The sequence below is a fragment of the Leptonotus elevatus genome, chromosome 7, assembly GCF_054856555.1.
Source record: "Leptonotus elevatus isolate MCC_2025b chromosome 7, RoL_Lele_1.0, whole genome shotgun sequence".
NCBI classification, from domain to species: domain Eukaryota; kingdom Metazoa; phylum Chordata; class Actinopteri; order Syngnathiformes; family Syngnathidae; genus Leptonotus; species Leptonotus elevatus.
Window position 1 is genome coordinate 21,469,059 of NC_141245.1, and position 17,250 is coordinate 21,486,308.

The 17,250-nt window shown below is 40.2% G+C and overlaps 1 protein-coding gene across 6 annotated transcripts in view; it reads left to right on the top strand.

The window, feature by feature from the left end:
* Positions 1 to 235: 235 nt before the first annotated feature.
* Positions 236 to 17,250, top strand: part of synrg (synergin, gamma) — a 28,371-nt gene continuing 11,356 nt past the window's right edge. For 3 of the 6 annotated variants that reach the window (XM_086080024.1, XM_086080025.1, XM_086080026.1), the window contains exons 1-15: positions 236 to 297; positions 1,966 to 2,006; positions 2,796 to 2,971; positions 3,170 to 3,297; positions 4,412 to 4,517; positions 4,610 to 4,721; positions 5,014 to 5,361; positions 6,805 to 7,068; positions 8,200 to 8,280; positions 8,497 to 8,693; positions 9,255 to 9,500; positions 9,813 to 9,952; positions 10,941 to 11,056; positions 11,154 to 11,216; positions 11,840 to 12,703. In XM_086080024.1, the coding sequence (XP_085936150.1) occupies positions 236 to 297; positions 1,966 to 2,006; positions 2,796 to 2,971; positions 3,170 to 3,297; positions 4,412 to 4,517; positions 4,610 to 4,721; positions 5,014 to 5,361; positions 6,805 to 7,068; positions 8,200 to 8,280; positions 8,497 to 8,693; positions 9,255 to 9,500; positions 9,813 to 9,952; positions 10,941 to 11,056; positions 11,154 to 11,216; positions 11,840 to 12,703 (2,944 nt within the window). The remainder of the gene's footprint in view (positions 298 to 1,965; positions 2,007 to 2,795; positions 2,972 to 3,169; positions 3,298 to 4,411; positions 4,518 to 4,609; positions 4,722 to 5,013; positions 5,362 to 6,804; positions 7,069 to 8,199; positions 8,281 to 8,496; positions 8,694 to 9,254; positions 9,501 to 9,812; positions 9,953 to 10,940; positions 11,057 to 11,153; positions 11,217 to 11,839; positions 12,704 to 17,250) is intronic. The other 3 variants (XM_086080028.1, XM_086080029.1, XM_086080027.1) reach the window with 2 other exon arrangements.

The window sequence follows — 17,250 nt, forward strand, 5'->3', positions numbered from 1 at the left end:
TTAATGTTTAAAATGAGGGTTTTAAGCCTGGATTCAAAACGGGCGAAGTTTGGGTCAGGGTTTCAAATGAAAGTTTCAAGACAAGTTTTTTTCGTCTTGACACGCAACGTCCGACGCGGTTGTCAGACAGATAAACAGTGACACATATTGGTCAATACATGCACTGCAACAACCCAGATTAAGGCGCGCCTGCGAGACTCAACACGGGGCTTAGAAGTAATTGTTCCCTTTTTGAATGACGTCATCTCCAGCCCTTCTCAAGATGGCGCTGCGGCCGGGATCATCTGGAGGTGGCAGGTACTCGAGCGCATTTACAATCTTCCTTCTCTCCATTTTGTCATGGGTTTTTCGACATTTATCCACCAACTACATCCGTCAAGCCTCTAAGCGGTCAATCGTGACGGCTTTAAAGGGGCGTCGACACCAGTGCGTTTTGTGGTGGAAGCCGGCTGACAAGCTGGCTGGTTGCCATAGCTAACGTTAGCAGATGGGTCCTGTCACAGGAGGATTCGACCACGATGATTTAAGACCGTCTGACAGTCATGTCGTTATTTTTATGAACTATAATACAAAATCGAGACTACTTTAATGTGTGGTTATGACGTTTTATGTGAGTGATGTCGCCTCAATAGCGCCAATACGTACAATCGCGGGCCTATAGTGGTTTAATATTCACATATGCCAGTATTATACTCCAATATTCAAAACAAAATGTCCCTTTCATTCAAAACAACAACAAAGATAACAAATTGAATAACATCTGTTTTTGAGTGCAGTAAAATAAATAAAACATCTATGCAGCCATTCAGCCATTTTCCCAACCGACCCCTGTCAAAACGTACTAGAGCAGGAGGTGGTGTTTATGAGCACTTTTTAAATAAAAGAAAGATAAATATCAAAGAGAACATGTACAAACGATAACAACCAAGAATACTGCTAAAGTACCAAAGCATTTTCACCTTGGTAACAGCGCTACCTGTAGAATGCTCTTATTCTGAAAGCGCAAGCGCATTACTTCCGGTGCTGGATTGCTGATAAAGTCATCACTAACTTTAACAACTAATATCCATGGATTTATATGGAATTATAAGTTTGTGTTAATGTCACGTGAACTACTCATTACGCAGTCACCGCAGGGTGAAATGCTGGAAGGCAACAGTGTATTTGATATTGTTACAATGGAAAGCTCTTAAATATACATTAAAGTGGTAACCACTATAGAGGAGAAGTTGGCCAATAAGCGTCAGTCAGCATTCTCTCAATATTTAGTGTTAAGTACTAGTGAGCAGCTAGCCAGGCATGAGAACTATTTCTTCATTTTCATGTATTTTTCATGCCGTGAGCCTGAGCCGTGTAAATAATGAATGAATGGATGACACTGATACAGCAGAGGTGAAACTGAAGTCCAGCCAGTGTGGTGGAAATAATAATGGACACAATTACAGAAAGTGCGCGTCACATTGTGTATCAGCAAAGCCCGTTAAGGTTTATTTTGAGACAAAAAGTTGCTATTTTCCCACCTTTTCTCACCCATGTCCTGTTCAGCATCAACAGCTAAATGTGATGAAACAGGACTTTTTCTGTCCTTGGTTGTTGTATCAGAGTTGTGAGGCAGAGCTTGTTTAACTCATTCACTGGCAGTTGCTTTAAAAAAAACAACAACCGCCGAGCTGTCGATAAATGTATTAGACGAATAAACACTTCAGTGGCAGTAAATGGTTGGATTCCAATTGATGAATATAAACATATGGTACATGGCAGTGAATGGGTTAATATTTCAATATTTTAATATTTCATTTCTTAATATTTGTCATTTCTAAGTACGCCCACCACACAAATGAAAAACTTAAAATTGTTTAGTTGATGACATCATATATTGAGCCATAAAATGCCACATATACTAAGGAAATAGACTTAAAAATATGTGTCTCAAAACCTTTTTTTTTTTTTTTTCACCCCCTTTAGTTTCATGTATCCCGTTGGAGGGAGTTTGGGACCGCCGCAAGGTGAGTTACAATATTATGTTACCAAGCTTTTATTATATTTTTTTCTTAATTCTTTATTTTGACAGAGATTTCTTTTAATCTGATGTGCACAAAAATGTAATGTAAAATGTGTATATTTTAAATGACTAGGGGGAAAGTCCATCATTTACTAAAATATTAACCTATGTATGTTTAAAAAAAAATCCACCGAATATTTAATTTATTTATTATACATTTTTTGGTGGGGGGTCATATTGATTTTCTTTTCTTTTTTTTTATTGGAATTATTATTTTTTTTGCAGTTTATGTAGTTTGGCTGATGATGAGGAAGAGATTACAAATACTCTAATGTGATTAATCCTCTTTATTTATTAGCGATAAATGCCACCTTACACAATTGAAATAAACACAACTACTAGATATTATCTACAGTCAAGTCTACAAAGTTACGTTGTTTTTTTTTGCCCTTCTCCTAAAATGGGTGAATCACACTGTGGCTCCATAAGGCCCCGGCTGTTATTTAACCCAACGTCTGCGCTTTTTTTTTTTTCCCTCTCCTCTCGTTTTGCTCCAAGCTGTTGATTAACAGATTGGCTTCTTGCTGGTCTCATCTTTCCCTAACTGCTCGGCAAATTCAATCACAAAGTCATCAACTCTATATTTTCTATAAATTTTTCCTTCAGTGTGTATCAGGGGTGGGAAATAGTGAAGTACATATAATCTGTTACTGTACATAGGTGGATTTAGACATCATTCTGTAAATAAATATACATCAAAATGTCATTTTTGCTGTTTGTTGTTTTTGTGCAGGCATGGTGCCCATACAGCAGCAACAACAACAGCCACAGCAACAGCAACAGCAGCAGCAGCAGCAGCAGCAGCAGCAGCAGGGCTTCCCAATGGTTCAAGTCATGCAGCCAAATATGCAAAGCATGATGGGAATGAACTTTGGGGGACAGATGCCGCCAGGAGCCATGCCAATTCAGGTAGGTTCGAGACACATTTGATCACTATTGCAGTGAAACAGAAACAAAAAACAGTGGCAGGAACGGATTAATAGCATTTCCATTCATTTCTATGGGGAAAGATGATTTGAGATATGATTGTTTTGCATTACAAGCACGCTGGCAGAATGAAATCAACTTGCATCTCGAGCACCGCTCACCATTCACTGTATGTCGCAGGGCGGGATGGCGATCGGGATGCAGACCCCCGGGATGCCGTTTTTGGGCCAGCCCCAGTTTATGGGCATGAGACCTGCTGGCCCACAGTATACCGCTGAAATGCAGAAGCAAATGGCAGAGGAGCACCAGTAAGAAACACACACCTTCTCTCTATCATATTTAATACTGTGCACACACAGTACATTCTTAGTCATTTTTGACCTGGGCCAAGAAAACCCATATAATAATAGTCTCGACCAAATCATGAATTATCTATCTTTTTTTGACTTTTGTTTTGGTAGAATTTTGTGAATTTGTCATCGTGAAAATTCTGTTGCAAGTTATAAAGTTCTTAATAATTTAGACATTGTAATTGAAGTAGATAAATAAACTCATTTATATTAATTAATGGTTCATTTTCACTTATTTTAGTGTAAGCCTAACCTATAAAACCAAAACATTTACATATCCAAAATCTAATCTTGCTTATTGTAAAACAGATTAATTTATTGCTTGTGTTTGGTAAAAAGAATACTTAGGAAGATGACTTTGAGAAAAAAAAAAGCATATTAAATCGTATTCGTAAAAAGATTGCACACAGATTATTAAAAAAAAAAAGAAGAAAAAAAGTTAAACACGAGCTGCTAATGACCCCACTCAACTTGCTGACAAGTTAGCCAGTTAACAGTCAGCCAACTCTCACTACACTCTTATTTGCTGACACCCATATCACTCACCAGGTCAGGCACCGCCTTTAAAGCCATACACCCTCAAAAGTCAGAAACCACAGTGTAGAACATGAGGCTTGGGGGAAAAAATACCTGCAATATCAATTATTAATCCCATTACTTGATAAGTCAATTGGCAGAATACTAGAAATTAAAATACCGGTAATCGATGCAGCTCTCATTTCCACCATTGCCACCATTTCTTTAACTTATACCGGTAAATCTAAAATGCGGAACAACCTCACTGTACAAAGTGTACATCTATTTTGTACCACGAGTACAAAAGAATGACATTTTCAAATGTTTTAATTGTTGTTCATTTTGGGTCACTCGAGGTAAAGCCATCAAATTTCAGGGTGCTTTTTACTAATGTCAAATATCAAAAGAAGTCAGATTTGACCAAAATAGAGTAGGTAAGGATAAAACAAAGAAAGTAGTCCGCTTTCCGTTGTTTTCAACAAGAACACCTTTGATCTATTTATAGAATGGCATTCTCAAGGGTGTCTGCGTTACAATTCCATTTGATTGTTTGTAGGAAGCGTCTGGAGCAGCAGCAGAAGATGCTGGAAGAGGACAGGAAGCGGCGACAGTTCGAGGAGCAGAAGCAGAAGCTCCGGCTGCTCAGTAGCGTCAAACCCAAGGTGAGAAATTCGACTGTCTCTGGCATTCATTCTTTCTCTCGCTTTTCATCCACTCACTCGCTCACCGGTTTTTCTTTTGTGTGTGTACTCAGATGGGGGAAAAGAGCCGGGACGACGCCCTGGAGGCGATAAAGGGGAACCTGGACGGTTTCAGCAGGGACGCCAAGATGCACCCCACGCCGTCGTCGCAGAGCAAGAAGCCAGGTACGGCTTGGCAAACAACAAATAAACGATAAACAAAGAAAGAAATAATAATTCATTCTCATTAATACAGCATTACAGGGCTCACAATGTAAATAATGAAAATGCTTGGTGACCCAGGTTAAAGAATGGAGCGGGCTGCATGTGTCCCGTACTTTCCCCACCCATGTCCTAGAATCTACTATAGCGCCCCCTTCTGGGAGGTCTAATTGAGTTTTGCTGTTTGATCCGAACGTCTTCCTTTTTCGTGTTTGTGTGCGCGTCTTCCATCATCACGATTTGCTCATTCTTGCAGACTCGACTTCATCATCATCATCATCATCCCACTCGTCTGTCGCCACTCCCTCCCTCCCCCCGCCATTGTCCGAGGACAATGATGAATTTAGTGACTTTCAAGGGCCCACCCCTTCCTCCTCCTCTTCCTCTGCGGCCTCCTCCCGCAGGACCGTCACGATCGGCTCCCTCACCGCCTCTTTCCCCGAGGAGGACGAGGAGTTTAGTGACTTTGTTCAGGGTCCCGTCGGTTCCGCACACTCGCGCCTTTCCTCTCAAGTCCGCGCTTCCCTCCCTTCCTCTGTGTCCATTCCCATTGCCGCTCCTCCACTCTCTGCCATCAACAGCGGCTCTCAAACGTCGTTTCAAGGTAAATTGTTTCTTTTGCTCATTTTCCATCCGTCTTTATATTCACGTTGGATTAGCAGAAGGTTTTCTTTGTTTAGTGCACATGACCTCCGTCGGTGGCTTTAAAGCAAGGGGGGGGGGGGGGGATCGGTATTTAAAATGGACAGGCAGGTTATTCATTGATGGAGTAAAGAAAAATAATGTTAAAATGTGGCTGTAAAATTTTCAAAATAGTTTTTCAATAATGAAAGTATTCTTTCAAGTTTTGTTTTATTACCTACGTTTAATTAGAATGAATTTGCAACGGCGTATTAGGGCTACGTATAAATATACAAATTTTTATAGAGGGGGTTAATATTCATTGAAAAAAAACTCCCAAATTTACGAGAGAAAAAATTGAATATTTGCAACCTTATAAAATGGCAGTGCCTTTTTGAAAGTGAAAATGATTAATATGATGGTTAATCTCTGCTAAAGCAATTACTATCTCCTTATTTGAAAACCCGACCGAAAAGTATAATTTAACGAGTTCTTCCGAGGCAGGCATTTTGCACACTTGGGAATTGTGACTTTGCACAAGCATCCTAGTAGGGCTATGCGTATTTCTGACAAGTTTCAGAGTTTTTTTCCCCCACACAAATATGCGAGTTTATTTCACGAAAATTTGTGAAATTTTTAATTTGAAAATGTTCCACTTTATAATGTCACAAATTTGCGGGTTTATTTCTCATAAATCTGTGTTTTTTTTCTCGCAAATTTACCCACTTTATAATGTCGCAAATATTCAAGTTTGGTGATTTTAGTTTCTCTAAGTAATACAAAAACATATATAATTATACGTGGCCCAAATACGCCGTTGCCATAAATTAACCAATTATTCAATGTGATCTTTTTTATCGTACGCCTAACATTATAGTTGCTAGTCCTTTTTTGCATTTGGAAGTTTTCAGAAAACAAGGGATTTTTTTTTTAATCAAGCACACTGATATTTTTTATGTGACAGTAAGTTAAAAATAAACTTTGAATCCTAACAATATGATTGTTAAAAAAATTATTTTAAGCAAGCACGGCCGAATAATATATTCATTCATTATTAACAATACAAAAAGTCATTTTATTAAGAAAAAAAACAACATTTTTAGTGAGCATTTTTATTTTATTTTATTGATATTGTGACAGGAAGTTAAAAATGACTGGCTCCTATTAATTACGTTCAAACTAGCATGTACCATGTAAGAGATTGTTTACTAGTGGTGCAAATCTCAGACTGCCTAAACTTTTGCCACCTGTAAGTGTAATGTACCGATATGTTGAAAGGTTTTATATTCCAAGCAACTAACAGCTGCATTCAAACATTTGTGCATCGCAACAACTCTAAACATTCTTAGCAGCTGTCACATTTGAATGAAAGAGGCAGGTTGTCAGATGAAAAAGATGCTTGTTCCCCATTCGCACCTTTTTCTAGGCCCGTCCCTGGAAGAGAAGCTTTTCTCCTCTTGCGACCTCTCGGCCGGCAAGACGGCGCACTTGAACTTTAAAGGCAGGCAGACTTTGACAGAAATGAGTCCCAAAGCTCGAGTTTCCGCCCAGTTTCAAAGCAGCATTAAGGCCAGGAACTGGGCCGCGGCTTCCGGGGACTTGAGTCTCAAGTCGGTCTTCGTCACAGAGAAGCTACCCGAGGCCCCCCCGGCTTCCGCCAAGCCCTCCCCTCAAAGCAGTGGTGACAGCGGTGAGAGAAGCCCATTTCTTATGAGACCTCCGCAGTGTCTTCTGCCACTAAAATCGCAGCTTGCTCTCTTCCACTGCGCCATTGTTGGCTTTTCTAGCAATTTTTGTTGGCGTTTAAATCAAATCAAGCTGACGTCTTTTGAATAAATCTGATTGTTGTAAAGTGGGGCATTAAGGTACCTTCATTTCAAACCTTTACTCCCTTCCTCCTACATTTATTTCCAGGTTTTCTGCATTCAATGTGTCTGTTGGACTCTTGTGGAAATAATGGCTGCCGCTTCCTGCTGCCTGCTTTGGCCTAACATTGACTTTTTGCTCTATGCTGATGTTTTTATTGATCTTTCATGTCAAGGCAAACACTGAGGCTCGTCATAGATATGACAATATAAATTGCCAATGATGTGCAATGGTACCTTGTTTTACAAGTTTAATTTGTTCCATGACAACTTACTTGAATCGTATAGTTGACTTTTTTAACCTTTATTCCAGAATATTTTTTATTCTATATGTAAATGCCAATTGTTGAGTTTGATGACTTAATAGCGTTTTGTGTACGGTACTAGTACGCACATTTGTTTGCTCGTGTGATGTCACATCAGTTTGTGCAAGCACGTTATTGAGGGTAGTAGCATGCTAGCTAATATTGTTGATGAGGCAAACCGGTATTTATTAATGTAACACGGGTTCGTGATTCTGTGCCTGCTAGATGTATGGTGTTGATGCTTTATGATACTCTCTGCTTTTTAGTGCATTGCCGTCATTGTGGAATCTACTGCATATGAAATTACAAGCCCATTTTTAGTGAGGGCGTAGTCATTATTGGTTTGATTAAAGAAAAATAAAGAAAAAGTAAACCTAGCGATGGCTTGTAACCTGAAAAGCTCGTAACTTAAGGTACCATTGCATTGTATTTACCTAAAACAACAATCTGGGTCAGTACAATCAAATGATAAATCCCCGGTAGTAGCTTACAGGATAATTACATTTTTGCTTTCCAGTGATGATTTTTGTGGAATTTTTGGATACCAGCAGGGGCTCTGCTGCCAAGAGGCTTGGCAACTGGCAACTCGTATTCCCTTACAAAGCTGATACTACAACAAAAAATAACAGTGTGTGTTTTTGATTGCCACAGGGGGTGTTGGCGTGTATCCACAACAAGAACACATCCAGTCCATCCCGCCAGCTTGGCTTTACAACGACAGCCTCATCCCAGGTAATCTTTGGATTTTCATATGTTGTAATGGTGCCAAGTTTAAATAAATACATTGTTTAGGGGTAAAAAAAATATTAAAATATTTTTTTTTAAATAATAATCTGAAAAAGTAATGAAATAACTACATTCTGGTACATGTGGCTAAGGGGTCAAATTGACTCAGAAACATTTAGTCAGTTCTCAAAAAACAAAATTTTCTTGCTTTTCTGCCCTCAGAGATGTTCAAGAAGGTTCTAGAGTTCAGCATGACTCCGGCTGGGATCGACACGGCCAAGCTGTATCCGCTTCTCATGTCGTCGGGTCTTCCGCGGGAGGCCTTGGGCCAAATCTGGGCATCGGCTAACCGCACAACACCTGGCATGCTGACAAAGGAGGAGTTGTACACCGTGCTGGCGCTGATTGGTGTGGCGCAGGTGAAAATGTAGTGACAAGAAAGGGCATTTTGATGCATTTAATGGATTATTATTATTTTTTTATAATTAATGTAATTTGTATTTATGTAATGTTTTTATTAGGCCTTTTATTTCATTATGCTATTTATATTTTTTGTTGTTTGTGCCAACATTTTAGGCTATGTAAGTAGATGAAATAAAGTTAATTAAACTGCATTAATTAATGACATTGAAAAATATATTTACTAGTATTTATCCCAAATGTGATTTCATGACCAATATGTGATTTATCTGTTGTTTTAAACTTACATAAAAAAATATAAACTGCTAAATTATCATGTAAAATCATTATTTAAATGGTCGACTAATTGATTAAATTGTCAAATATAATTTTAATTGTTTAATATTCATTACATTGAACGTATTTAATGATCATTAAATTTTATTATTATTTTTAATTTTGTGGAATTTACTATTAAAATAATCCCCCTTGAAAGAAATCTATCATCAAGAACGTGGCGGGCAAGATCAGTGATTTGTCAAACTGTATTGTTGATGAAAAATAATATTTGTGTGTTTCAGAGCGGCCTACCAGCGATGAATGTGGAAATCCTCAGTCAGTTCCCGTCTCCGCCTGTGCCCAATCTGCCGGCCCTCGCTATGGCCTTAGCACCTGTCATGCCCCAGCATCAGCAGCCCATGATGACCCACCCGCCAGTATCAATGCCCATGCCCATGCCCACCCCACCCCCAACTGGCATGCCTCCCATGACGGCGGCACCGGCTCCAGCACCCGCCAACTTCATTGCGAGTTTCCCTCCTCCTCAGGTAACACTTACGAGTGCCCCAAATTATGATTTTTTTTTTTCACGTAGGCTTTTCTCGCTTTTGAGAAGATTGAGATGTTATTCTGCTATTATTGTGCAATTTGGCAGATGGTGAGCAGGTCTTCAAAAAAGATTCTAGGCCTGTTAAAATTTATTTAAAAAATAGGATTATATGTTGTGTATTTACGCAAACCAGATACGTTTGTCTTAGGAAAGTTTGCTAGCTCAATGCTAACACAAAATGTTAAATGTGGACTAATGAAACTGTTACTATAGCTGTACTATAAAGTTACTTGTTCGTCCACACCTTAAGGGGACCAAAGTAGAAGACGACGACTTCCAGGACTTCCAGGAGGCACCCAAGGCCGGAACCGGTGACCAGGCATTCACTGACTTCCAGGGGGAGTCGAGCGCAAAATTCCCCGCCAGCGCAGCGGCGCAGCATCAAAACAGGTAACGCGTTCATATTCAGCCCCAGCGCTTCCTTATTAAAGCGTGGTTTATCCTGCATATTGTGCTCATTTAAGTCTCATTTCTATCTTGGCCGAAGCTCCTCGCCATAACAATGAGTTTGGGTCAGCTCCTAATGAATTAATTTCAGCGGGCGGTCGATTTAGTTAATTTTTCCGTATTACTTCACCAGCCGAAACGGAAAGGCAATTACACATCGAGATGAAGATGAGGCGGAACTAAATTATCTGGCATCTCAGCGGTGTTAGGTTTCCTTCACGTTTGTAAGGACGGTGGAGACTTTTGGACTCAGATTGTAGTTTAATAAAGAGCGCGACGAAAAAAGCTTGTTAGGAATCGACAACAATTGTATGCTTGTCATCACAAAGCGTCTCGGTGTTGATCCCTTTTCACGCTGCACTTACCACAGTCAACCACCTCTTTACTACTTTAATTCGGACATACCCTAAAAACTTTCCATAAAACTTTATCTTCAGCCGATAGATGCTTATTAACTCATTCACTGCCATTGACGGCTATAGATGTCAAAAATTCATTTGAACTATTTCTATTAGTTTCACATTTTTTTCTACTTTTGTCAACAAGAGTATGAAAACCTAGATTTTTTTATTGTACATTTAGAACAGATATAACATTTGTGATTAATTGTGAGTTAACTAGTGAAGTCATGCGATTAATTACGATTTAAAAAAATAATCGACTCACGTCCCGAATTTTTAATAATCTTTAAGTTGCGTCAGGCGATACATTTTTTAAAATTGTAATTAATCGCATGACTTCAATAGTTAACTCATGATTAATCACACAATCTGTTCTAAATTTACAATAGGTTTTTATACTCTTGTTAACAAAAGTGGGGAAAAAATGTTAAACTAATAGAAATAGTTCAAATTAATTTTTGACGTCTATAGCCGTCAATGGCAGTGAATGAGTTAATGTGATGGTCTTGCACCTGCCTAATATCTTTCAGCGCTCCTGCCATGTTGACACCTCTGTCTGGGGCCTCCTCAGCCTCTTCTGATAAGTACGCCGTCTTCAAGCAGCTTTCTGTAGATCAGCCCACAGAGGTCACGCTCCCGACCTCAGGTACAAGTTTGACATCCCGTGTGTGTGTGTTAGTATTTGTTTGATGCTTCTTCTTTTTTTTTTTTCACCTTGCGTTCCATTTTTTTCCTCCACTTAGATGGGGGGGACAAATACAGCGTGTTTAGACACTTAGAAAATCCTACTGACAAGAAACCACGAGGTAAGAAGTTTTTACTTCCATGTTTACATACCCACACTAGCGCAAACTTTTTACACTGACTACCACCCGACGATTAAGACCAACGTTACTTTGTATTTTAAGTTTTGTAAAGATACGTTAGATTGTTTTCTACACCTTCAATGTTGATCCCATTTTTCCCCCTTCCCCGTTTCATTAGAACAGTTTGCAATATGGACCAGTCTTACAAGTCCAGTAAGTCGTGCTCTTAGTCTGCAGTGTGTCTCTTCCAGTTCATTCAAAATTGGATGAGCTACTGATTATTTCTAGAGTGTATTCTGAGTGTTTTTACTTCATAACTGACTGTGGACGGCCTTGCAATCTTCTCTGGATAACTATTGATGACATCCTCACACACGGGCCACGTATAAATGTTTTCTTTTAGAGGATGGTGGCAATATTCAGAGAAGAAGTACACTGGCGCCCAATTGTTAAATTTGACACTGGCAGACGTTTTTAATGAGTCAGGCTTTCCTCAGATCCTCCCCTGGAAGTGTTTTTCTAGTATGTGCAGTGTGGCGATCTCTTTTTTGAGCGTTTCTAAGTTAGTGGTAGATGCTCTCTTTCTGTACACTACAGTTTTGTTTTGTTTTTTTGGTTCGCAGGCGAGGGATTTGCCGATTTCAAGTCTGTCCGAACTGACGACGGCTTCACGGACTTTAAAACCGCAGACAGCGTCTCCCCACTAGAGCCTTCGGATCAGGCCAAAATCTTCCAGCCCGCCTTCCCTTCTGCTTTCCCCAACTCTCAATCTCTACAGCAGCCACCAGCCGCTTCTGTTTCTCAAGCCAAAAACCCTCTCAACATGGCAGACCTGGATCTTTTCTCTTCCATCGCTCCCTCCGCGCTGCCTGCCGCCGACACGCAAACCGGCACATTACCTCCTTCTCTGGTGCTCGCGCCGGGTGGCGCCAAGCCTGCCGGCTTCGGGGACTTCGCCTTATTTGGCTCTTCGTCCTCAGACGCCTCTCAAGCTCCGGCGGCGGCACCACAGGACGATTTTGCGGACTTCATGGCATTCGGGAGTTCTGGCGGCGGAGAGCCCAAAAGCGAGAGCAGCGCGGCGGTCCAAAGCGAGACCTCCTCTCAGCAGAGCTCGGACAAGTACGACGTGTTCAAGCAGCTGTCCTTAGAAGGCGGCGGCCTGGCCTACGACGACACTAAGGACAGCGGCGACGACTTTGCCGACTTCCAGTCGTCCAAATTCTGCACGGCGCTCGGCGCCTCGGAAAAGACCCTGGTGGACAAGGTGGCCGTCTTCAAGCAGGGCAAGGAGGACTGCGCCTCGGTCAAATCGCTGGACCTCCCGTCCATCGGGGGCAGCAGCGCCGGGAAGGACGACTCTGAGGACGCGCTGTCGGTGCAGCTGGACATGAAGCTCACCGACGTGGGCGGGGACTTGAAGCACGTGATGTCGGACAGCTCGCTGGATCTGACGGGGCTCTCGTCTCACCAGCCGCCCGCTACAGGTGAGGAACTAGTGCGCTTGCTCTGGTGAGGGGCCCTCCCACTCATTCGCACAAACACACACACACACACACTGTATGTTCAAAACACTCACAATATAGTAACATATCAGATTGGATGTCAAGCATCATCCTCCATTTCAACTTTTAGCATTCATCTCATTTATCTATCTAGCTATCTCTCTATCTCTATATCTATATATCTATCTATTTATTTATTTATTTATTTATTTAAATCCTCTTAATTCTAGTAGTTGTTGCTCCATTGCTGTCCACGTTGTCTTGCCTCCTTTGTTGTCATAATTGAAGATGTCCACTTGAAGGGGAAATTAATGTTTTAAAACCGCTAGAAAGATTTGAAAATCGCCCGGGTAATTTATTGTTTATATTTGCAATACAGTGTATAGAGGTCGAGCTCTGCAATTAGTAATTGACACCTAGCGAAAAAGGTTTGTCATTTCGCTATAGATACCACAAGATGGCAGCAAAGCAGTTTTTCCATTAGACAAGGTTGACAAGGCCTGATGAGCTAAAGCTGCCCTCACTTCAGCATCCTTGCCAGCAACGTGCCATGAGATGGCGCCAAAGAAATGTTTTCATATTAGACATGGCTTTGGCCTGAGCACAAATGGGCAAATAGGAGAGTTTTTTTCAGCAAATAACAGAAAATAGGTTCCCCCCCCAAACTATCAGCAAATATGCACGTTCATAACTGCTTAAAACAGTGGTGTTCAAACTACGGCCCGGGAGCCATTTGTGGCCTGCCATCCAAGAAAAATCACTAAAAATTACATTTGACACTGCGTGGAAGGCTATTTAAAAGAAGGTGGGCGGAGTGAGAAAGGAGGGTTCCACTACTCATAATTAATTGGTTTATACACTGTAGAGATTTTATACACATGCAATTAATTTTAGAAGCAATTAATTTTTTTTTAGAAGCAATTCATTTTAGAAGCTTTTAGAAGGATCTAGTCTAGTGGGATACAGGGCCGATGGCACCTCACAATCTTGACAAATCCTCATCTATTTGCCATATCACATTCAACAGAAAGTTTATCAAACGAATTGGAAAATGCAAAAAAAATATCGTTGTGTGATTGATTTAATATAATATGGAACGTTTTCCCTAAAATAACTTTACAATAAGCTTTATGACTGAAATGCCTTCTAATTAGTAGATTAACACCTAAGCTCACAATGGGTACTCCTGCAAACCTCTGGCCAATAGTTTTCAGACTGGATTTGGTTTAGAATTTCCCGCGACCTGTCTGCGGATGCGACGTAGTGTATGTGAAGAACGGTATGTGCAGCTTTATTTTTCGTCAGCAGGTGGCAGTAGCGATTCTAAATGGAATATTCTACGTTCAGTAGCTTTAAGTATGTTTATTAAATTTTAAAAGTGGCCCTTCCCTCCTTACATTTTTCTGTATGCTGCCCTCAAATGAATACGTTTGGACACCTCTGTCTTTAATTTGAACATAACCAGTAATCATTATTTAGCATTATTGAGCTTGTCTCTGTATTAATAGGATGGCTTGATTGACACAGGACTTGACTTAAAATAGCGAAAAGTGAGGAAAAAGAAAAAAAAAATCACTGTGTCGACCTCGGTCTCCCAATTTTGTGTCCATTTATAACCAACTGCAATGCAGAAATGAGTGGAGAAATTCCACCTTTTACGAGTATTGTGGGGATCAATTTGCCCCTCTGTTTGTTTCTGGGACATTTATACTGAACGGCCCCTTCATTTTGTGCCATTTATAGCAAAAGGTGATGGAAAATCAATGGAAAAAATGCTAGCTTTTGTATGTTGTGTACAAAAAAAGGGGTCGACCCACTGATCTGAATCTATGACTGGATAGCCGATAGGCCAAGACTTTTGAATTTGCGAGGCCGCCATTTTGCTCCTCCGATGCTCCATCCCTTTTATTAAAGAATTATACCTGTAATTCAACAAAAGATGCCTCAGCCAAATTTAATATTGGGGTCTAAGGAACTGAGCGATTTTAAAAGAAAAAGGGGTTCTTAAAAGCAGCACTTACTGTCCACTTGTTGTTTTTATTTATTTTTTTACTTTCTAAAAATTTGTGACCACCCCGGCACAACCCCCCCCCCTCCCCCACTCCCGGACCATTTACTTATCCATTCACTTATTCATTCAGTCATTCATTTAGAACCTTCATCAGTCATGTTTTCATGAACAACACAATTCAATCCAGTTGTGCATCGCCATTGCCTTATAGATGAAGACATTTAGGACACCGAAGCATTAACACAAACATGGACGCATTCCAACAAAGCTCTTGTTTGTCTGTAATGGCTCCTTTCAAGTCTATTTTTATCTAAAACCGTTTTTGGAGAGCCACAGAGCATCTTGTGTTGTTCAGCCCAGTTTGACGCGCCGCCTGTTTCTGAACATGCACGCGCTCGACACACTCTTAAAGAGACAGTATTCCTTTTGTCAAGTTGCTTTCCGGTACAGTGCACAGAAGGAATCTGTTATCGTTTTTGTTGTTGTTGTTGTTTTGGCTCTGAATTGTCATGTCCGCTTTGACGATATGTTCCTCGTCCGCTATTACCCATCATGCCCTGCTTCCTGCTGCCTTTTTCAATTTGTGAAATTGACAAGTACACAGACCACCCCAGATGCCATTTTATGTGTTAGGGAGAAAAATGTATTGGATTTTAGAATTGTATTTTTATGACAAGAGATAGACGCTCTTAGTTTGTCATGAAGACACAAGTTGTTGTGATATCCGGTAGATTAAAAGTTTGCTTTTACTGTAGAGTACTAGTCGTACTAAGACTGCTCTTACAAACCGTCACTAAAACAAGAGGAAAAAGGATACTGTCTCTTTAAATAATCTTTTTGGATGTAATTTAAAGTCCTTTTTGGGGGATGTTAAGAATGTTTGGCTGCTTTATAACCCTTTGAGCGCTTGATAACGTCACATAATTGTTTAAAAGCATACAACATGACCAATTTATAGCCTCTGCATTGCGTTTTTCAATGTCTTTTGAGTCCTCAAAGGGTACTAAATGTAGTTTTTCCTAAACAAAAAAGTGTTTCTTTCCAACCTGGTAGCTGGATGGATTTTGTCACCTCCTCCTCCGAATGACTGATTCGAGTCTGTGAACGTGCCTTCTCACTTTGGTGTTTGTGCTTTTCTTTCTCTTTGGTTCCACTTGTTCCTTTTCTGCCCTTTTGCTCTGCATGCCCTTGTATAACGCAACAAATCTGAAGTCTAGTTTTACACGTGTTAGTTTGCCAAAAGTCTCTTCTTGTAACGAGAGACCGCTCTTCTACTTTGTGACCTTTTCTGGCTCTCTTCTCTCATGTTGTGGTAATAAATATTCCTCTTGGTATGGCTCAAAAATGGGTGCCGTCTTCTTTTTCTTCTTTTCTTCCTTTCAGTGTTTCACATACAGCACTAAATCCTTGTCAATTTCACAAATTGTTTTTTTTTTGGGGGGGTGGGGGGCTGCATTGGACACTGCAAAAAAAAAAGTTTGGGAGGCATTTAACAATGCTGCTGTTTTGTGTGTGTCTGTGTGTTTTATTATTATTTATTCGAGAGTAAGGCTTTCATTTGTAGATTTCGTTTTTATATCTACACAAATTTATGTTTTCATTTTTCACAATCACTAATTATTTAATTTCGATAATATTTTTGTTCAAATGACTGAATCAGCACCAGCACAATTTCCCCCAAATCCATACAGCACGAGCACCGCCACCAGGCTGCACTGCTGACAAGATTGAATGAGTCATGCTCTCTTGTCAATAGTCCCATATTGTCACCTGACCATATGACTCATCGCGCTACTACTGTCAATACTTTTAAGCTGCTGATATCAGCTATGATACTTAATTGTCAGACGCAATTGAGTCTGACATATCGGCGAATCATCATCGGCGTCAGAAAGAAAGGTTTTGTTCACAATGTTTTGTCATTCAATTGTATTTATTAAAAGTAGAAGTATCGGTACTTGGTGCGAACAGCCTTACAAAAAAAATACACTGGTACATGAATTGTTGTTAATTGGTGAGTTTGTGTGTGTCTGGGACAAATTTATTCTGTTCGCCAGGCAAAACAAGATTTTTACTGTAAAACTGACACATAAAACAGAATTTAACATTGTTTATTTGAAAGAAACTCTGCCAGCTTAATGCTGACATACAATGAAAAACGCCAGACAAGCTAACGGGAATTAGCGTCGATGTTACTGTAATAGTAAGCCTTTAAACAACTGCTACTTTAACACGCAATTAATACTCACAAGCATATGCTCTCTGATCTGTGGCGAGTTTAATTGGGGACCTTCTCTTCATCTTCTCCTCCATCTTCTTGCTCTTTCGGTTTCGCTGTATATTTTCCAGTAAAGCTCAGCGCTGCCAAGGCAAGTTGTGGGACAACATGGTACTACACTGAAAGCACACAACTCTCAATTCGAACTTGCACGACCGTGGATATGCAAAGGTCTACACACCCCTGTACAAAGGCCAGGTGTTCATATAAAAATAAAAATAAAAATAAAAATAAATTTAT